Here is a 22,449-nt window from a genome sequence, read left to right as displayed (position 1 = left end):
TTGGATATTCCGTATATTTGACTATAATTTATAAGTTACTTATAAATCAGAAATACATATATATTTTTAAAATTATTTTATTAATTATAAGATATCTTAAACCAATTTAGAATAATATTTTACTTATGCATTAATACATACAATTTCACTCACTCGTCGAAACTCTCGACATTCTGTAAATGGAGCGAGGAAGATACGATTGCATGCATTAATACATACAATTTCACTCACTCATCGAGATCTCGACATTCCGTAAAGAAAGCGAGGAAGATACGGTTGCATGCATTAATACATACAATTTCACTCACTCATCGATCTCTCCACATTACGTGCCCGTTTGGGAAATTTTAAAACAAATAATTTATGACTTAAAATAAATAAGTGCCTTATAAGTGATAAATAGATCAATACTTATAAGTTACGTAAGTGTTTGGATAATTTTATTTATAAATCAGATTTTTTTTCACTTAAATAAACTAAAATAAATAACTTTTTAAATATAATTATCTTAATTCGTGAATTTAATATTTGATTAACATTTACAAATATATATTTTAAAACTAAAATAAATATAAAAGCAAAAAATCATAATAACTTGAGAAAAAGTACATAGTTGCTAATTATATCCTATATATAATTAGAGTAAGGGAGTTTTGATGGTACATTTTTATGGTTTGGTCGTCAGGGTGACAAGGTCATTTATAAACTAAAGCTAGCTTATCCATTTCACAAGCTAGCTTATCCTACATAAGTTCAAAATACATCCATTACACAGATTGTAGAGTACATAAGTTCAAAATACAGAAAAATTACTCAAATTTTTTTTAAAATAGTTACACAAGTAATAATTATCTCATAAAAATAAATATAAGTAACGGCTAAGAAATTATTTGTTAATCGAGTTAAAATAATATCATATTTTTACAAAAAATTGAAATGTACAAGTTTGATTTTTAATGTTTTTAAAAAATCTAATAAAATATATTATATATTATATTTATTTCATTTATTCTAATATTCCATTTTAATACTTAATAATCTGTATAACAAACACAATATGTAATTAAGTAAGAAATTAAACTATTATTACACATTCTTGAATAATATAAAATAATATTAAAAATATTATATATTTAATACAAGTAACAATTATCTTAATAAAAATAAATCTAAGTAATAAATAATGAATTATTTGTTAATCGGGTTAAACTCGATCATTTTTTTTAAATAATTAGAACGAGCGAGTTTGATTTAAAAATATTTATAAGTTACACACAAACAGACTCTACTCCCGATAGCATAAAGAGGTTTTGGGTAAAAACTTGGCTTTAGTTTGGGTTAACTGCAAAATGTCACTTGACTGATACGACAATCAACTATTACTACTACTAGGTTCTCAAATGAAGTAGAGCTCCCAAGTAAAGAGTTTAAATCATTAATATGAAGTAACTAAACAGAAATTGCCTCACAGCAGTTGATACAATAGCTCAACAAAAGAAATTTATCAGTAACTAAACAATATTTGTCAAGTTTAATAAATAAACAAACAACATTTGTAAAGAAAAACAAGCAGTTGGTCTGTGATCTCAGATGACAGGCTTCTGGTAGCACAACCGTAAGAAATTATTAATACGTATCACATTTCGCCTATTTCCTCAGGCTGTGCAAGATGTACTCTGCATAAAGATCCCTGCAGCGAAAGTTAAATGTTAATGATTATTTTTTTCGACAAAAGTAACCAAGGCTGTAAGTTAGCAGTCTAATCTGGTACGACGTCATAAGATACTATGGTTGGAATTTGTGAGTAGTTCAGTACTTTTACATGAGTAAGCCTCATCATCCCTATCTCTGTCAGTGTCTGCATTTTTACAGTATTTCATTTTTTCTCTGTAACATGTTGCGAAACTGTGAAATTTTCTCAATAGGCATGGTTACGAGGAAAATAGTCTTTAGTAGGACTTGCAGGTATGTATTGTTTAGTTCAACTAGATGCACATACAACTGATCTAAACCACTCTTGAGCTGCCTCTGTCTCGACAGACAGCAATGGAACACGAGTTATAGACTTATATTGTTTAGAACTAGACTTCATCGGCTTCTCTTGATAGTTGAGAGCTAATTGCCTAGCAGACTGAGTGTTAAGGAACCAATCACTCTAAAACCTCAAGGTGTTAGAGTAAGGCCCTTTTCAGGATCTTGAAAAACTTGAAGCGAATACTTGGAAAAACTGTAATGCAAACACATGTAATATGATTGTGTCCTAAAATATAGTGATCAGGCTTACATGGAGTACTGGATTGCTTCATGAGCCGTAGCTGGAGGCAGAAATTCGTTGACTGCAACCTCCTTGTTTTCATTCTTCTTGTCTGAAAATAAACATGGAAAACTCTGGTACTAATTCTATACTTAAATAAGATCAAGCTAAACATTTTGGACAAAAGCTTACAGTCTTCAAAGAAGCGACGGATCTCCATAAGGCGATGAGGGGGGAGCTGATTGATATCAGTATAATGACGATACTCTGGATCATCAGCACACACTGCAATAATTTTGTCATCCTTCTCTCCCTGTATATATGATGTGCACATAGAAAAGGTCTTAACATAAGCACGAAAACACGACCAAATGTGTATCTTTAGAACTAAAAAGATCTTATTCTGTACACGTAAAAGCACCTGATCAATCATGGGCATAAGTCCTATGGCCTTGGCGCGGAGAAAGCATCCAGGAATGACTGGCTCCTGTTGTTGCAGAAGATAAAATGGTTGAATAACTAAATTTCAATTAGCATCATAGATATCTATAAAATTTTAGGCCAGGGGCTGCACTTGAGCTAACTAACCTGCATCAAGACCAACACATCCATGGGATCATTATCCTCACATAACGTTCGAGGAATGAATCCATAATTGTGAGGATAGACAACCGATGAATATAAGATACGATCAACCTGGTGAGGCAAGAAGGCAAAATGTCAGATGACTGATTCAACAAACAACTGAAGTACTTGGATTTCTGGTATACTACTTGGTATCGCGGAAAATACCTTGATAAGACCAGTTTTCTTATCAAGTTCATATTTGACCTTACTTCCTTTAGTAATCTCGCAGACCTGTAAATTGATCATGAGACAGAATCCGGGTACATTGGCAGAATACTAATCAGAATAAGAATATTGAAGCAATGGAAGCAAGTACTTACAACATTGACTGTCTGGGGAGCACCAGGTCCTGGATTAGTAAATAACATGTAATTAAATTTTGCATGAATAACTACAAGCCATGATAGATGGATAGATAGAAAATGATCAAGAAAAAAGACACTTTGGAACAAGAATAACACATTTTTTAGGTAACTTTGTGACATGGATTGCGAACTTTTTTAGTACACCGTTTTGTACCATTTGTCAGGACCGGAACTAGCAATATAGTTTAATGTAGGCGAACTAAATTATTTTAGATTTTTTCGAAATTTCACACTAATATTTTTATGAATTTTGACAGTTAGGAGGTACCAGTTTGTGCTAAAAATGACAGTTGGGAGCAAACTAAATTATTTTATATTTTTTCAAAATTTTACACTAAAATTTTTGTGAATTTTGACAGTTGGCAGAGACCGGGACTCACTCCAGTCCTCCTAGAGACCGGGACTCACTCCAGTCCTCCTAGTTCCTCCACGCTTGTGAATTTTTGTGAATTTTGACAGCTGGGAGCAACCGGGGCTCACTCCAGTCCTCCTATTTCATCCCCGTTTGTGCTAAAAATGATAGTTTGTGGTAAAAATGACAGTTGGGAGCGAACTAAATTATTTTATATTTTTTCAAAATTTTACACTAAAATTTTTGTGAATTTTGACAGTTGGGAGCGACCGGGGCTCACTCCAGTCCTCCTAGTTCCTCCCCGCTTGTGAATTTTTGTGAATTTTGACAGCTGGGAGCGACCGGGGCTCACTCCAGTCCTCCTAGTTCCTCCCCGTTTATGCTAAAAATGACCGACACCCGAGAATCGAGGTCTAAATATGAATTAACATATCTATGTGGTATGCAAATGTAGTATTTGAATTAGTTACCTATATCAAGATCATGCCATGGATGGGCAGCAACTTGTCGCCTTGACAAAGATGAAAGGATTCTCTCATTCAACTTAGGAGCCTTGCCTCCAGTAGGAGTCTTTGGTCCTTCCTCTTCTGTGCTCATTTTTTTGTGATTAATTGATGAACTTGTGTTTCAAACAATATCAACTTTCCCACAAATATATTTACAACAAAGATGGCTAGAGAAACGTGGGTACACAGAGTAAATTTGGGAAAAGAAATAGCCAAGGGGTGGTAAGGAGTCATGCATGATCCTGTTTTCACTCACAGCTGTGTAGCTTTTCTAGCAAATGCACTATCTATATTTTTTACTTATATTAAATTTTGGTGGAGCGCGATGAGATAACTCAAGTGATTAATGACTTATCTCTTGTCGTCCCAGTTTCTGGGTTCGATTCTGCGTGAGATACTCAATTATAAGGTATATAAGTCATGTTAATAAAAAAAATGGTGCAAATTGTATTCTATGTACCCATGTATCAATTTTTTTCTCATCTTAAGTTCTACTTCCATCATTTTTACCCCTGCATGAGATAGATATTAGATTTTGAGGGGTTGGGCAAACTTATTATGTGCATGTTTGGCCAGCTCCATTTAAGTTGTTTAGGTATTAATTTTTTTATAATTATTTGTATATATATTATGCAAAAAAATATAACTTAAAAGTTCATATAATAAGTGTTTGCATACCCATATTATTGATAAAATTTATAACTTATAAGTTGATAAGTTAAAAATTAATAATGATATACTCCTTTTAATCTTATTTTGACTTTTTCACTTTTTTATTAATTTAAATTTTAACATTTACGTTTTAAAATGTGTTTCTAGTCCAGAATTTATAAATTGATGTAAATATATTTAATAATTATTTTATTTTGTTTGTTTAATTAAAAAATCACGGACTTATAAGTAAATCTATCTAAATACTAATTTGACTTATACATATTTATATTTTTATCACTTGTACGACATTTATTAATTTTAAATTTTGAGTTACTTATTTTAAAAAATTTAAGTCATAAATTATTTATTTAAGGTGTCCCAAATGGTGAACTATAATAATTTTACGTCCATTATTGGCTTATTTTTGTCCTTGTTCTAAAAGTTACCAATTTAACGATTAGCTGATTAATCATTATAAAGTCTTTTGTCAATTCAAATTTTAGAATCCAATTAATTATTACATATTTTATATTAAACTAATTTATCAAGTTTTTCAAAATACATAATATTATATTTTTAAAATATATATTATTAATCATTTTATTTAATTACCAACAATCTGATCACTATAAGATGATTCTCCCGACTAACGCCGATTATCGTGTTTTACGACAATATTTTGTCTGACGTAGGACTGTCAATGAAGCGGGGATCCGATCCGGGTCATTTTTACTGGATATGGACTGGACTTAAGATTATCCGATCTGCAACCCGATCTGATAAGATAAATCCGAATAATAAATGGATTGGATATGAATTTAAGTCAATTCGATCCGGTTATCCATGACCCGATCCGTTTAATTATATATTATATTATATATAAATATATAATATAACATATCATATATAATAAATTTATAATAAATAGTATATAATCTAGCATCTAAGTATCTACCTAGTTAATATAACGTGATCTTATATGTTCCTTATTCAAGTTCCATGCACAGGTACGGCCGACAACTTCAATCCAAAATTAAATCTTAATCTTCATTATTAATAATGTTACATTTATTTATTGATTCTTTCTTTAATTTTCCTGTTCATCAATATATCTGATGAATAGAGTGGAGTTTGATGATTATTTTCATTTTGGATGCATCTATCACATTTCAATTTCAAGAAGTTTAATAGTGAATCAAAACTAAACTTACCGATTCTCAAGTCATTTAAGATGAAAATGCTTTATTGCTTGATGTTGCATCATACACACGGCTGTTTTGAATTTATTTATGTGCAACACAGGGGAGTTAATGCTCGTGCATTTTTTTTTCTAATTATGTACATGTATTTTCTTTTTAATTTTATAAAAAACAACATCAAACTAAAGATATAGTTTTACAAGATGAAGTGAGTGTCATGTTGTTCATGTTAAATAAGGGTGAATGTTGATAGGTTAAAAATTAGTAGTAAATATAAAGGAATTAATGGATATCCGAAATCAAATCTGTTATCCATTAAATAAAATGGAGCGGATATGGATTGACATGTAAAATATCCGGGCTGTGAATCGATCTCATCTGAATCCGATAAACTTAAATGAATTTGAACATGAATTTAGACAAATCTGATCCGAATCTGATCCGTTGACAGGCGGCATAGACCTACTTATTTTTGTTAGTTGTCACTTTAATGTATTTTTTATTTTAAAATAAGTAAAATTGACCAATGCAAGCAATTATAAACCGTCTCCAATTAAAAGCCAATATGTGGGTAAGAACATTTTTTAACCAGAACGGCATAACCGGTATACAATTCTTTTTTAAAGAAAAATGAAAATAATTTAATAACAAAAAGTCATATATTGTTCATAAAAATGAACGAGTCGAACAAATATAAAATAGATCAAGTCAATAATTATCACTCAGAGACAATTAAATAATATATTAAATATTATATATTTGCATGTACCCATTTTGTTACAATTCATTTCAGATTTCGAACATAAATGCAATCCCATACAAATATTTCATCACTAAATTAAAATTAACATTTACAATAAAGTAGAAAACAAACCGCCTCTCAACAGAAAAAGTAAACAAAAGCCGAAATTGAAAACTGAAAATGTAAATAAGGTCGGTCGAGGATAGCAGCACACCAATAGGTGGATTTTTAGCATGTACAACAATCAAAGCAGATAAACTCTTAAATTTGAAAAACGAAACCATATTTGATAACTGGTTCATGAAAAAATTGGTAAAAGATTTGGATTTTTTTACCGGATAAACGAGTGAAAGTCCCACTAATTATGTTAATAAAAGAATGGGGCCGGATGGTTTTCCAAAAATAAATTAATTTTAATTTTTAAGATGTTAAATATATGATTTTATATTTTGAGGTGTTAACATATGATCATATTTACCTCAAAGATGAGTTATTATAGGGGTAAATTATAGTCAAAATTTGATTAAATTAACGAATAAAAAAATAAAATAAACATATATTCAGAAACGAAAATAATACATTTGCATTAAAACAAGTTAGAAGATGATCATGTCAGATTTGGCTTGGCTTTGAGGTTGTGACCTTGTACTAGAGTTAGGTTAAATAAATTAAAAGGTCTTGTCATACTACAAAACAAAAATAAACTAATGTAGGGTCCCACTCAACTCATTCATATCCGTTCCTCTGTCCCAATATTGACCTCATTAATCCCTAGGTGTCCATATTTTATTGTATTATTTCCCATCTTTATCCTATCTGTGGCCATACATTTAAACTATTATATTTATTATTATTTTTTAATTAACCGAATGAAATGAATTATGAAAAAAAAATTATAGTATTACAAGACTCGTTTTCCATATTATTTTCCAAAATGCATACTTATTATCTTTTATAATGTCTTAAAAAATGTATTTATTTCCATAAAGGTTATACTAAAGATTAGTTATACTAAAGAGTAGTTTTAGATGCTTCAAATAAATTGACTATTTTTTTACATAATAATATGATTTAATATTTATCATATTTTAATTTGAAAATCCACCCAAGTAAAATTTATATTAATATTAAGATAGTTATAAGCATGCATCTTAACCATCGGTAAGAGCAAATTCAATATTAGATGAAAAATAATTATAATTATTGATATAATATAACATTAGAAAATAATTTTTAGTGTGAAAATAGCAATTTCATTTCAATGCTAGTTATATTTTATCCTCAAATAATTTCATATTTAGCTAACATTTTATTCTACTTATTTACCGGATCTCTTTACACTGTTTGACGATATGATAAGAATATATAGTCATTTTCTACGGTATCCATTTATGTATTTATCAATCAATGTATAATTATGTATTAAAGCTGAATTTTATGATTTTAATTTTATATTATAACTATCGGTCTTTCTAATGTGTGCCCAAAGACACACAATAAACACTAACTTCCAATGAGTTTGGTGCATTTTTATTGGTGAAATTGTAAATGTAGGGTGCATCAATATTTATGATTAGATGATCAATTAAAACGTATTAAAATTATGGGAGTTAATGCTTATTGTGTGTAATTGGGCACACCGTATAACTATAAATTTGAATATAAATATGTATGCAACTTGTTCTAACGATTTTGGGACCAATTTCGGGAAGTTTGAAGAGTAAAGAGGAGATGAAATAGTAATAAATATAAATATTAATAATAATAATATTACTTTGGACCGCCTCTAGTGCTTCTAGTGAGCTCTGTTATAAATTTATTCAAGACTCAAGAGTCTTTTTCTTTATTCAGACCTTACCTCTTTTCACATACATCCCCTGTTTTCTCCCTCCTTCCCTCATATTTTGTGTTCACATAATCACAATAAACAGCTGTGAATTCATTTAAATTGTACACAATACCAGTTTCAAGGTATGTATATATCATCTTCAGTCCTTTGTTAAATTTTCTCTTTGTTATTCTAAGAGATGGTGTTTTTGCAGGTTTAAAATCTCAGCATTCAACTTGTTAAGATTGAAAATCTGAATAACAAAGTTATGGTAATATGCTTCTACCCTGTTTCAAATCATATATATATTTTTAGATTTTTTGTATTGTTTTCAAGAACTGATAGTTATCAGTGACCTCCTCCTGGTATCTCCGTGGCTTCGGAGATATTGAGGGTTCGAACCTTGTCCAAAATATGCTTCGGGGATATCAAGGGTTCGAACCTTGTCAAAAATATTAACTGATAGTTTGTTGTGTAATTTATTGTATGCGGTTTTGATATTATTAATGTTATAGATAAGTCCAATTAGTTTTGATATGGAGAGTTCGAACCTTGTCAGTTAACCGATGGTATGTTATGTAATTCGTAGTATGCGGTTATATTATTAATGATATAGGTATCGAGGGTTCGAACCTTATCAGACAAAGGTACTGCTAGTCTGTTATGTGATTCATAGTATGCAGTTTTGATATGATTAATGTTATAAGTAAGTTCAATTGGTTTTAATATCGAGGGTTCGAACCTTGTCACACAAGTGTACTGCTAGTCTGTTATGTGATTCTCAGTTTTGATACTATTAATGTTATAGGTAAGTCCAATTGGTTTTAATATCGAGGGTTTGAACCTTGTCAGACAAGTGTACTGCTACTCTGTTATGTGATTCATAGTATGCAGTTTTTGATATTATTAATGTTATAGGTAAGTCCAATTGGTGGAATGGGAACCGAAGATATTAGCCCGCCATGGTTGAAACCACTGCTGAAAGCGAATTACTTTGTTCCGTGCCCATCTCATGGAGTTTCGAGCAAAAGTGAATGCAACATGTACTGTTTGGATTGCATGGGAAATGCTCTTTGTTCTTACTGTTTAATTCATCACAAAGATCACCATGTTATTCAGGTTGGTTTTTATATTAAGACTTTGATTTATGTACTTCTCTTTGGTTTAAATTTATTTGCTTGTGGAATAATTTCATTTATGTTTGTAGATAAGAAGATCTTCTTATCATAATGTGGTGAGAGTAAGTGAAATTCAGAAGTACTTAGACATAACTTGTGTCCAAACATACATCATCAACAGTGCTAAGATTGTGTTCTTGAATGAGCGTCCGCAACCCAGGCCCGGAAAAGGAGTTACCAATACCTGTGAAATTTGCTGTAGAAGTCTTCTTGACACTTTCAGATTCTGTTCTCTTGGTTGCAAGGTTAGTGTTTTCTTCTCCGATTCACATTTACATTTTATTTAAACACATGATAGTTAATTTGAGATGGAGGGTGTATTATGACTTGCAATTATGAAATTCAGTTTTTTGTTTGTAAAGTGGAATTTAGCTTGGTTGCTTATATTTAAAAAAAAAAAGAAGATTGAGAATTGTCCTTGTTTGATTTGATATTTGGAATGTAGAGTTCAATTTTTCTGCTATTTCCTGTATGATGTTGATTTTTAATACTCTTGGTTGTTTTTCTCGAATTTAACAGCTTGGGGGTATAATGCGGGGTGATCCGGAGCTCACATTCACCCCGAAGGTCAAACACAGTCGAGAGGGACTTTACGGATCAGATTCTGATGAGCCCACAACCCCCAAGAAGATCCGAAAGAACAATGCCTTTAGTCGTTTTATCGATGCCCCAATGTTTCCATCCGATTTCCATCGTTTCCATAATGTTGGTTATGACAAATTTTCGGGCTCTACTTCAGGAGACGAGGAGCATCACAGTATCTCTCCCGGTACTCCCCCAATTTTCAATCATCACAGCACCAGTAGACGAAAGGGCATTCCACACCGCTCGCCCTTTTGATAATGTCATGGCTAATAAATCGACTGTCTCGTCCTCTTCATGCACATTGTGAAGCTACTGATCAAAACAAGAAACTAAGGTTAGAAACAGAACAAAGTGTTTGATAAATAATCCAAGACCAAGAATCAAGGTATACTAAATGTGGAACTGTTTTTGTACAAATGTGCATGTCACATATGTAAGTGTAATGTATATGGTTAGTATCTTGTGTAAATATAATTGTATAAGACAAGTAGTTTTAGCTTTTGGCCTTTTAGAAGGGAAGGAACAAACTTTATATATGTTCCTTTTCTATACAAAGTATGCATAGTGGGGATAGTATATATACCTGTGGTGTTATAAATAATGTCAAGGTTTATGTTTTTGTGTATTTGGTGTCATGGTTTATCACCGATTTTTGAAAAATCGGTTGATTTTAGAAAAAATTTAAAAAATCGGTCGATTTTTATAACAAATAGAATGGTGTACTATATTTAATCTCGAACATTAAGGTTTTGTAGAGATTTAATCTCGAACATTTCTTGAACGAGAATTGAATCCAGAATTCGGTACTATATTTAATCTCGAACATTATGGTTTCGGAGAGATTTAATCTCGAACGTTTCTTGAACGAGAATTGAATTCAGAATCCGTCTCGAACATTATAGTTTCAGAGAGATTTAATCTCGAACGTTTATTGAACGAGAATCGAATCCAGACTCTAGTACGGTATCATCCTCAAATTACATTATGTAGAAGTAGTTGGTGTTAATGTCATGGAAAAGGTAAGCTATTTGAAGCTTGGGGGACAAGTAACACCCACCACTTAATGAGGCAAGATAAAAGTATATTATATTATAGATGGAAAATAATATTTGTGTGTGTGAAGATGGGGATATGGACAAAGAGATATCCCTATCTCTAATTCCAGATGCCTTGTAAGTCATTGTCAATTTATAAATTCAATGTACAATAATTTTCCTCCATATCTTCATTGCCGTGGTGTCTATCTCTAGTTATTTCAATCTATTGGCCACCAACTAATTTTGTATTGAAAATTTGCAAGTGGATTCTTGGTGTCTAGAAGAGCCGTGAAGAATCTCAAAGGCTGCGCCTGAGTTATATTATTGTATTATTTTTTTTTAAAGTTTGATTGTAAAAGTATACTATTGAAAATGTAAATATTCGTAATGATATTTATGCTCCCCTCCAACATAAATATCTACATATTTACAAAGCGCGATATTTACATAGCCCCGAGCTCTGTTATAAAAATCGGCCGATTTTTCAAAAATCGCCGATAAATCGCTTAAAAATCGATCAAAAATATTTGTCCGATTTGACCGATTTCCGATAAATCATCCGATTTTTTAAAAATCATCCGATAAATCGTAAATCGGTACCTCAAACGAATAGTTCCGATTTCCGAAATCTATAACACGGTCGCCGAGACAATATTTTGAGTGTTTAAGGGCTTTTTTTTATCGGTTTGAATTTTGGTTTCGATTCTTACTCAATACGAGATTTTTTATTATTAGAATAGATACTTAATTGTAAGGTATATAAACCAAATTAGTCAAAAAAATCTACATATTTATATATTTTGTTTAGAAAAAATGTTTTATCCTACATACTAAATAATTAGAAAATAAACTACACTTCGAATATAAATATTTAATTAAAAAATGGTAGATTTTTCAAAATTATTCCTAAAATGATTTTAAAGATAACGTGCATCTCGACAAATAATGACGGCTTATGTGATCAGACTCGACAATTTTTAGAATACTGATAACGAGCAATTTTCAGACTCGTAAATTTTTAGAATACTGTAAATACTTATTGACGAGTGTTTGTCGACCTAGCTTATAAGTTGAATTTACAACTTATAAGCTGATAAGTTGAATGTTAGCAATGACGTACTTTTTCTCAACTTATTTTGATTTTTCATTTTTTTATTAACTTTTATTTAAAAATTTATGTTTTTACATGTCTTTCTAATTTAAAATTTACGAATTAAGATAATTATATTTAAAATTTATTTATTTTAACTCAGTTAAGTAAAAAAAATTCTGACATTTAACCAAACACTTATCTAACTTATAAGTATCCATCTACTTATTACTTATAAGTCCCTTATTCATTTTAAGTCATGAATTACGTATTTTAAGATTTCCCACACAGACATTAGATAATAAAAAACAACGTAATTCATTTTGAAATATTTATAAAAATTAAGTTACAAAAAGAACATACATCAAGTGAAATACCGCAAATTTCAATATAGCTTTCCATGTAAATGTAAGAATGTTGAAAAATAATAAAAGGAGACGCATTATACATTTATATTGATGTGCTTAAACGACCAAAGATGCCATTTTCACCACAAGAATGCAAATTTACAGGGACTAAATTATTTGGTTTTGTATAAATGAAAATGGATTTAAACCCGAGAAACCTGATGTATACATAGCATAGGGAAATTATTATTTTCCTAATGTTCACTCGACATTATAATAAACTAAGCCTGTTGCTAAGCCAAGGCCAAGTTAACAAATAACAGAGTCAAATTAGCCAAGGAAAACAGTTGCCTCTCTCTCTCTCTCTTGGTGAAGAATGCCAGTAAAATGAACGAAAAGAATTTAGAACTGTCGAAAGTCTAAGATTGCCAAATAGGTTGAGCCGGCTGATGGTTGCCCAAATAGCCGTCGTCTTTACGAGGTCTAAGGTTCTTAGAAGCTCCACCATTTACCACCAAGAATATTACGAGAAGAATCATCAGCCCGCCAAAAATCCACCCCATCAATTGTTTTAAGCGTCTCTTGCCTCTGTTGCGAAGAGCAGGAGGGATAGTAGCTTTTGTTTTGTTGTACCTGTTAATATGTGATGTTTTACTAGGTTTTGTCGTAGGACTATCCTTACTCTCGTCCTTAATATTGTCCGGCTGGAGTTCCGGACTATTTTCACCATCAGGAGTCTTATTTTCCTTCTTTTCCTTCTTTCTCATTCGCTTCTCCCTCTCCTACACAAGCATCAGTTTTTACATCACGAAATGGAGACAAAACAAAATATGTAACTTGTGTAACATATTCATGCTTATAAAAAATATTAAATAAGTATAAATGCATTTGATGGAATGGTGATTACCTTTTCCTTCAGCTCAGCTTCCTTTTGAGCTCGTAACACAGCCCTCACTTGAGCCTTCTCTGCATTTCGCTTTTTCCTCTCAAGTGCCTCCTGAGCTTTCACTTTCTCCTCCAGTCGAAGTTGCTCCTTCAACTTTGCAACAATCTCCTCTTTCCTTAACATCTCATCCTTCCTCGCTAATTCCAGTTCCGCTTTTGTTTGCTCTTTCTCTTCCTCCTTGGTCTCCTCAACCTCAAGTTGTCTAAAACTAATATACAAGCCACTCTCCGGAATAGGATTAACAGACGTTTTGCTTTTCAACATCTTGCTCTTTGGCTCTGCCATCACCAAGGATTTATCATCTATTGGTTCTCTTTCAACAGATTGTGCTGTATTTTCTTGTTTCAAAATTGTTGGTGATGATGGGTTCGTTGTTCTTGATGGATTATCGAGTTTCCGACTCTCTCTTTCGCCCACATAAACGGGGAAGACATGAACCTCCTCATCGGGCCCAAGTGAACGGCCATCCAATGTTTTAAATCTCCTCAGAGTACTTCTCATGTTGCATCTAACATAATCTTCCCGGAACTCATCATTCTTGTTCCAAAGATCCATGAAAGTGTCCACCTAAATAATTTAATAGTCAGCACAAATCCAAGGGAAAAACAATAGAGACTAAAAAGTAAAATAGAGGTAGGATAACCAACCTGTTTAGCGCAAAGATGATATAGTGCCTCCTTATCTCCGTTGAGTGCATAATCACTAGCTGCCTTGGCATCATCCTTGTATATGTAAAAATGCTTTCCCTGTAATGTACCAGCAATTTTTAATTTAAAAGCTCTATGAAACTACTTTGACGTAATTTATGTTGCTTCATTCAGTATCTCAACTATTTTATTGCTTTTAGCCTTGTCTGTTGTAGTTCAGTTAATATAATTCATTTACAAATGAGAAAATGGAAAGGCTATAATACAAAAGCTCCACATTATAGTAAACCAGATCAATAAATCGGAAAAAATTTCTAACCAAACTATACTGTAGAATTCGTTTATGCATGATGCATGGCCTTCGCCAATGAATTCGGCTGGAACACAATCATGAGTATCTAATAAGAATATTATGAACCAAATATGCATATAACAAACTACAAATAATATTTAAACTAATTGAGTGTAAATTTTGATAATATAATAAAAACTACATATAACTAACGGTTTTACTCTGCGAAAAAAATCGCTCAACTTTAGCAGTGCGCTTATATTTTTTAAATAATTTAAACATCACCTTGCCTAATTAACAAGAGTATTCATTAAATATATATTACTGTAAAGTTCAAGAGGTGGGAAGTTAAAGAGTCGGAACTCTGATATGATAAAATTTTCTCAATATGCTAGCCAAAGTCATGTTGCGAAAGGAAAAATAATGACACAGACTCAAGAGAAAACTCCAACAGTCCAATTGTAATCTACTACCCGTCCTTTGCACTCATTTTGGTATATTGCAACATAGCTTGGTGTTTATACTCTTATACCATTAGACCTGATCCAGAGACATATAAAAGCATAAAACAAAATATTTTGGTATTGCTACAGTAAAAATACCGTTTCACTAGCATGGACACATATCATATTGACAGGGAAGACTGGATGTTCTATTGCCATCCAAAATGAATTATTGTTTCCTATTTGGTGATGAGTAAATTGATGAGGAAACAGATAGAAACAACTTAAGAGTCATCAATATCTTTATTGCGAACAACGAAGGTGGAGTAATTACTAATTACACAGTTCTAGTCAGTGGTGGACCCAGAACAAAATGTTGGGTTTGGGGGAGGGGGGAGACAATTATAATGTGACATTGAGGAAAAAAGAGTGAAAAAGTATGTTTATCCCTCATGGAAAGAGTGCAAGGCTCTTGATGGTGAGGTCAAAATTTCAATCTATAAATTTGTTGCGATTTTACAAGTTTTTACACTAGCTCACTTTAGATAAAAAAAAAAATTGAACGAGCAGGGACTTAAATCTTGATAATCTGTACAACAAATTTCATAAAAATAATTGATGCTATCCAACTCTTAATTAAAAAATTATAGAACTTGCAACTACTAATTTAATTAAGTGGGTGATGACCCCCAGGGTTAGTCCATGGTTCTAGACTTCTAGCCTCCTCGTACAGTTTTTGTATTCTTATGTTCAATATTTTTAATTTCAAGTTAGCAATAAAATCTACAGGGAGACTGTCGATGGAGCTCCTCCATCAAACTTCCTTTAAAATAGGTCAAATATACTTAAATTGATTTGAAGGAAAAGAGATAAATGAGCTATGTGAGAACAAACCTTCTCGTGCAATTGCTTTTTCAAACCTAAGAGGTTTTTGTATGCATCCTGCCGAATATCATTCGCAGCTCGGAACCGAGCCTGTAATTCTCTTAGCTTTTTACTTTCATCATTGTGTTGCTTTCCCAACAGGTTAACAGCAGCTTCAGCTTTAGAGACCTTGCCCTTAAGGTCACCAAGTTCCTTCTTTAATGTCTACACGTGCAAAAATGTATGACTGGAACTCAGAGCGCATGGAACTAAAGTGAGGGATCAAAAGCTCTGGCTAGAACAGAGCGCATATATATTCTTCTAAACACTCTGGGATTACTTAAATCAGATGTGATGAGCTGGTGTTATCTATTTACTCTCTGTTTTTTGTGAATATAAAACAAACTCAATAAAGGGACAACTGAGAGATACGTACCTTTAGCTGCATCTCTGCGGGTTCTAACTGACTCATAGCCTGAGTGACTTCTTCAGCGGAACAGACATTTTCAGAGATTTGACCTCGTAGCTTCTTCAGTACATTAATTTCGCGAAGCAACTGCTTTTCCTCCTTTAAGGGATGGGTCTCATGCTCTATCATGTGTTCCATATGTGCTATCTATTGTCAATGAAAAAAAACCACTGATGTTTATATAATGAACTAAATATAAATTACATATAATTTCAATAATAAATGTGGGTATTATAATACAAGAGATAAAACTCGTAGTAAGAAAAATTGCTTACTCTGTTAGTAATTTCCATAACCGAAACTGAATTCTTCACTCTATTAATTTTCTCTTGAACAAAGTCTATTTCCTGCCGTTTTAGCTTAACTAGTCTCCTTACAGCTCTCTCATCTGATTTCGTAGCTTCAAATTCATTGCCAAGTGACTGGAGATTGGCCTGTTCACAGAAGCATTCAATTGTTACATCAAATAAGTTGCAATCATATCATGATCATAAATTCACAAGACAAAGCACATACCCTTTTGACATCGATTTCACATCTAATATTATCTCTTAGAACAGTCTTCTCCTCAACTAACAGCTGAGCATTTCTTATCTGTTCTCGAAGCTTATCATCATCAATTCTAGGAAATTTTGCAAGAAACTGAAATGGCTTTGCGTTGGGCACATTTCCGATACTTTGTCCATCCACAGATTCAACAATGGAAGCTACAGTTGCATCTTTGGCATGCATATCAGAACGGTTTATGGCAGAATGGTTTTGAAAATCAGATTTTAAACTCATACCAGGACAACCTTCAGACTCGACTAAATTGGTCGGGAAGATACCCTGTTTGTGTTTACAGTCAATGTCACCATTCAAGACTTGGGATTTGGAAAGCGAATTACGACCCCAGGATTTAATCTCTGCCGAATCTATTGTACCAAACTCGATCTTAGTTTCAGACCTCACATCATTAGGAGCGTCACTAGAAAGACCATTAGCAACTCCAATTTCAGATTCTGTGGCATCGGTTTCAGAGAAGATGCCACTCTTCACATCTTCTGTATAAAAATGCTTAGTAACCAATTCAGACTTGTTGTCAGTAACTGGACGAACTAGATTCCTGACTTCTGGCTCTATTATTGTAGCACCATTGCAATCAAACCGCGAGATTACATCATGTTGAACTTGTGCCACCATACAATCGGACTGAGCATTACCAGGATTTCCATTCAGCTCGGGAGACTTTGTGCAGACACTTCTCTGTTCCCCAAGGTTTATTTGTGAAATCTCACTTTGATCCGTGACAGATCTGGTGGCAGTTTCAGTTGTCAGTGTCCCATCAGTATCAAGGGGGACTCTTTCTGCGTCATTGCCCTGAACTTGACCAACTCCGCGGTCAGCATGAGCAGGTCCTTGATCCGAAACTGTACCATTGTCAATACTAGGAAGGACACTTCCAAAAACTTTAGCTGGAACATGCTCAATCAATTCAGCATATGCTTGATTTATATTAGAGTCCAATTCCGTCGAGTTTGCCGCTCTAATCCCCTGAACTAATACACTTTTGGATGCTTCCTGTTGCACTGCTGCACAATCATCTGTACCAGCAGTAATGTTTTCACCGCATTCTATTGGCACCTTATCCATAGAATAAGGGGTTGCAGCATCTGAGGGAGTCAAATCTAGTTTGTTAACAGGTTGGCTTCCATCCATGCATTTATCAAGGCCTTCAAAATCATTGGCAGCAGCCGTGCATATGATTTCTTTATCCACTACTGCACTGACCTCATTACCCATTTGAACACTCCCATCTAGCTCACTATCCAAAACTGTCTTATCTTCAAACTTGTACTGATTTTCTTCAAGATCATGAGACACACAATTAACAGATTTTGTTGTCCTGACATCAGATTCCAAAGTTTCTTTTACTGAATTTAGCTCAGTTTGATCCTTTAATTTCCCTTCCCCAACATCAACCTCAATCTCAGCCAATTCACATACACCATCCCCCACAGCAACAGTGTTGGATTGATTACCCTCTTCAAAATCTCCAGGAGGGACTACAAGATCTTGCTCGACAGCCTTTACACTCTTATCAAATTCACCTGCATCTGTTAATGTAATCAACCCCTCCTGTCCCTCTCCAAATTCCGCGTCACTACTCAAATCTTTAACTTCCCTAAAATTGCCCAGATCTTTCATTTCCGAGTCTCCCTCTACTAACTTCAGCTCAGTTTCCTCCTGTACCTCTTCCTCCCCAACCTCAGCCTCAACCTTTCCCAATTCACATTCCGCATCCCCCAAATCAATCGTACCTGACTGCTCACTCTTTCCCACCTCTGATATCGTAACCACACCATTCTCCTCCACATCCTCTCCACTCTTATCCGACAATTCACTCTTATCCGCTGATACAATCGCCGTCCTCTCACTCACTCCAACCTCACCCGTCCCCTCACTCGTCGCACTCTCAACAAATTCGCAAGGCAAGTCCACCTCTTTATCCATCCCCACCGCAAAATCTTGATCACAATTCTCCTCTACACCACTCTTTGATTCCAAATCCTCTCCACACTCACCCTCAACTCGATTCACACCCATCCCTTCACTCACTCCAAGCTCCAAACCAGTACCACTCTTCGATCCCAAATCCTCTCCCGTCTCACCATCAACTCGATCCCCACTCATCCCACTCTCAACAATTTCACAGTGCAGGTTCACCTCTTTATCTGTCCCCACCGCCAAATCTTGATCACAATTCTCCTCTACACCACTCTTCGATTCCAAATCCTCTCCACGCTCACCCTCAACTCGATCCTCACCCGTCCCTTCACTCACGCCAAGCCCCAAACCACTGCCACTCTTCGATCCCAAATTCTCTGCCGTCTCACCATCAACTCGATCCCCACTCGTCCCACTCTCTACAATTTCACAGTGCAAATCCTCTCCCGTCTCACCATCAACTCGATCCACACTCATCCCACTCTCAACAATTTCACAGTGCAAGTCCACCTCTTTATCTGTCCCCACGGCAAAATCTTGATCACAATTCTCCTCTATACCATTTCGATATTCCAAATCCTCTCCACGCTCACCCTCAACTTGATCCTCACCCGTCCCTTCACTCACTCCAAGCTCCAAACCACTACCACTCTTTGATCCCAAATCCTCTCCGGCCTCACCCTTAACTCGATCCTCACTCATCCCATTATCAACAATTTCACAATGCAAATCCACCTCTTTACCCATCCCCACCGCAACCTCTGGATCACAGTTCTCCTCAACTCGATCCTCACCCGTCCCTTCACTCACGCCAAGCCCCAAACCACTGCCACTCTTCGATCCCAAATTCTCTGCCGTCTCACCATCAACTCGATCCCCACTCGTCCCACTCTCTACAATTTCACAGTGCAAATCCTCTCCCGTCTCACCATCAACTCGATCCCCACTCATCCCACTCTCAACAATTTCACAGTGCAAGTCCACCTCTTTATCTGTCCCCACGGCAAAATCTTGATCACAATTCTCCTCTATACCATTTCGATATTCCAAATCCTCTCCACGCTCACCCTCAACTTGATCCTCACCCGTCCCTTCACTCACTCGAAGCTCCAAACCACTACCACTCTTTGATCCCAAATCCTCTCCCGCCTCACCCTCAACTCGATCCTCACTCATCCCTTTCTCAACAATTTCACAATGCAAATCCACCTCTTTACCCATCCCCACCGCAACCTCTGGATCACAATTCTCCTCACCACTTAAACCAAAACCATTCCCATCACCGACACCATCAACAAAAACATATGAAACATCGAGATCACGACACACATTGCCATTCCCATTACAGTCAAACTTGATCCCGGTCCCACCACAATCCTGGTGTGAACACAATTGTGTTTTACCCCCAATATCATCTACACTACCAGCCATCATTAACAACCCTAGCGATCACATATATACAACAAAATTAATTATAATAAATACACAATTAAATAATAAAACAAACAGATCCGCAACAGAGAGTAACAACAAGCATAATTAAACAATAAAACAACCAAACACATGCAATGTGAGAGAGAGAGATTGAGAGAGAGAGAGAAGAGAGAGAGATTGAGAGAGAGGGAAGTAAGGAGATAGAGAGAGAGAGAGAGAGGGAGAGAGAGAGAGATAGATAGAGAGAGAGAGAGAGAGAGAGAGAGAGAGACCTGGGCTGTTGTGATAAGCGAGTGATCATACAATTGAAATACAACTGGGAATGAATTGTAAAAACAGTGGTTTGTTGTTTCTTACAGAAACGTAACCAACTGAAAATGAAGCTGTGCTTGTGTGCTGTTTTTCAGTTTAATAGAGAGGACACGGGTAAGATCGGCTCCGATGTCGAAATATTAAACCCGAATGTGTTATATTTCGGAAAGGAGATCGGATTTCAATAATCTAAAATATATATTTTTTTTAATTTAATTTATCAACTTTTTTGGATTGGGGTTATATAAAATAATTCGTAAATTATGAAAGATAGTTACTGATTTTATTTCTTTTGCGGATTTTGTGTACGTAATTTAATAGAGTTTTTGATAAATATTTTAAAATCTCATACATTTTGAAAAGAATAATACAATCTTTAGACGGTGTGATAGATTTAGACGGTGTGAGGCACAGACATTCTCTAAATATGTATAAAATATTGATTTGTTAATAATTATTTTATTTCTTTTTAAGTTAGGAATGAGATTAATTTTTTTTTGTAGATTTGTTGTTTAAGAATGTGATTGATTGGTTATACAACACTTAGTGTCCTGTCAATACAAACTTGTATTGAAAGTTTGTCAATACAAACTTGTATTGAAAGTTCATTAATTTTTGCCTAAATTTGAATTCATTTCATAAACATATCATAGTTATATATATATATATATAACTATATATATATATAATTTGTCTAATTAGAGCCATAAATAGTTGGGTCCCCTCCCCAATCATGGTTGGCTGGGGTTTTTTCAGAACCAACCAACCCTTCCGCAATGATTCATTGCGGAAGGTCATTCTGCAATGATTCATTGCGGAAGGTCCTCAACACCGATAAATTTTATTCTCTGTTGTTAATAGTTTTTATTCGATTAAAACTCAAAAATAGGTATAACCGATACAATTTCAAGCGATTAATGCGATAACAAAGGCAATTTTTAGTTCTTCTCCTTCCACAAGTAAATTTATATTATTTCCAATTTTTTATGATTTTTTAAAATATTTAAATTCGAAAATTCGAATTAAGTGATAAAAAAGGAAACATATAAATATTTTCAAAAAATTCCATAAAAAATGTAAGAAGATAAAATTTTTGAGAAAATAAATATTGTAATAATTTTTTTGACTAAATTTATGTTAATTTTAATTTTTTATGATTTTTTGAAGTAATTTAAATATGAAAATTAGAATTAAGTAAAAAAATATTTTCAAAAATTCCAGAAAAAAATGTACAAATTTTTTTAGAAAATAAATTGTGTAATTTTTTTGACCAAAAATTTATATTATTTTCAATTTTTTATAATTTTTTTAAGTAATTTATATTTGAAAATTCGAAAAAGTAGGTTGGTGAGAATGCATTTAAGGCTAGAAAGGAGGTTGGTGATAATGCATTTAATGCTTCCGCAATGAATCATTGCTGAAGGAGTTTGGTGAAAGTGCATTTAATACTTCCGCAATGAATCATTGCGGAAGGAGTATTTAATTTTCTAACCAACAAACGCGCCAATGACGCGCGAATTATAAAATGTTTTCTCTCCTTTCGCAATGATTCATTGCGGAAGTATATGCTTCCGCAATGAATCATTGCGGAAGCAGTGAATTTTTTTTTTTTTTTTTAACATTTTTTGTGTCACAAAAAAATTAATAAAAATTTTTAAAATTCATTACAAATTTGATACCCCTTGTTGATTTTATATAAATTTTTGATATCATTTTTTAAAATTTTTTGAACATAAATATTATTTATTTTACCTTCTATTTTGGTAAAATAAGTACACTAAAAAATAAAAA

At 33.6% G+C, this 22,449-nt stretch overlaps 3 protein-coding genes across 3 annotated transcripts; 1 reads left to right on the top strand and 2 right to left on the bottom strand.

Annotated features, from left to right (window-relative positions):
• Positions 1 to 1,406: 1,406 nt before the first annotated feature.
• Positions 1,407 to 4,208, bottom strand: LOC141709001 (soluble inorganic pyrophosphatase 1-like). The gene is made up of 8 exons (XM_074512880.1): positions 4,069 to 4,208; positions 3,202 to 3,230; positions 3,047 to 3,112; positions 2,843 to 2,950; positions 2,676 to 2,741; positions 2,447 to 2,567; positions 2,285 to 2,366; positions 1,407 to 1,690 (listed from the first exon to the last, which is right to left on the bottom strand). Exons 1-8 carry the CDS (start codon positions 4,193 to 4,195, stop codon positions 1,648 to 1,650), a joined length of 642 nt encoding a protein of 213 aa, XP_074368981.1. The 5' UTR covers positions 4,196 to 4,208; the 3' UTR covers positions 1,407 to 1,647.
• Positions 4,209 to 8,508: 4,300 nt separating this feature from the next.
• Positions 8,509 to 10,915, top strand: LOC141709000 (protein RGF1 INDUCIBLE TRANSCRIPTION FACTOR 1-like). Its single transcript, XM_074512879.1, has 5 exons — positions 8,509 to 8,670; positions 8,742 to 8,798; positions 9,446 to 9,646; positions 9,735 to 9,950; positions 10,225 to 10,915. Exons 2-5 carry the CDS (start codon positions 8,796 to 8,798, stop codon positions 10,543 to 10,545), a joined length of 741 nt encoding a protein of 246 aa, XP_074368980.1. The 5' UTR covers positions 8,509 to 8,670; positions 8,742 to 8,795; the 3' UTR covers positions 10,546 to 10,915.
• Positions 10,916 to 12,842: 1,927 nt separating this feature from the next.
• Positions 12,843 to 20,778, bottom strand: LOC141708999 (uncharacterized). Its single transcript, XM_074512878.1, has 8 exons — positions 20,619 to 20,778; positions 16,942 to 20,354; positions 16,701 to 16,859; positions 16,393 to 16,572; positions 15,987 to 16,181; positions 14,358 to 14,456; positions 13,672 to 14,277; positions 12,843 to 13,546 (listed from the first exon to the last, which is right to left on the bottom strand). Exons 2-8 carry the CDS (start codon positions 20,344 to 20,346, stop codon positions 13,184 to 13,186), a joined length of 5,007 nt encoding a protein of 1,668 aa, XP_074368979.1. The 5' UTR covers positions 20,347 to 20,354; positions 20,619 to 20,778; the 3' UTR covers positions 12,843 to 13,183.
• Between the last annotated feature and the right edge of the window lie 1,671 nt (positions 20,779 to 22,449).

This window comes from Apium graveolens, chromosome 2, assembly GCF_009905375.1.
Source record: "Apium graveolens cultivar Ventura chromosome 2, ASM990537v1, whole genome shotgun sequence".
Classification (NCBI taxonomy): domain Eukaryota; kingdom Viridiplantae; phylum Streptophyta; class Magnoliopsida; order Apiales; family Apiaceae; genus Apium; species Apium graveolens.
Note: the sequence above shows the minus strand (reverse complement) of the source record. Positions and strands in the feature narration are given on the sequence as shown.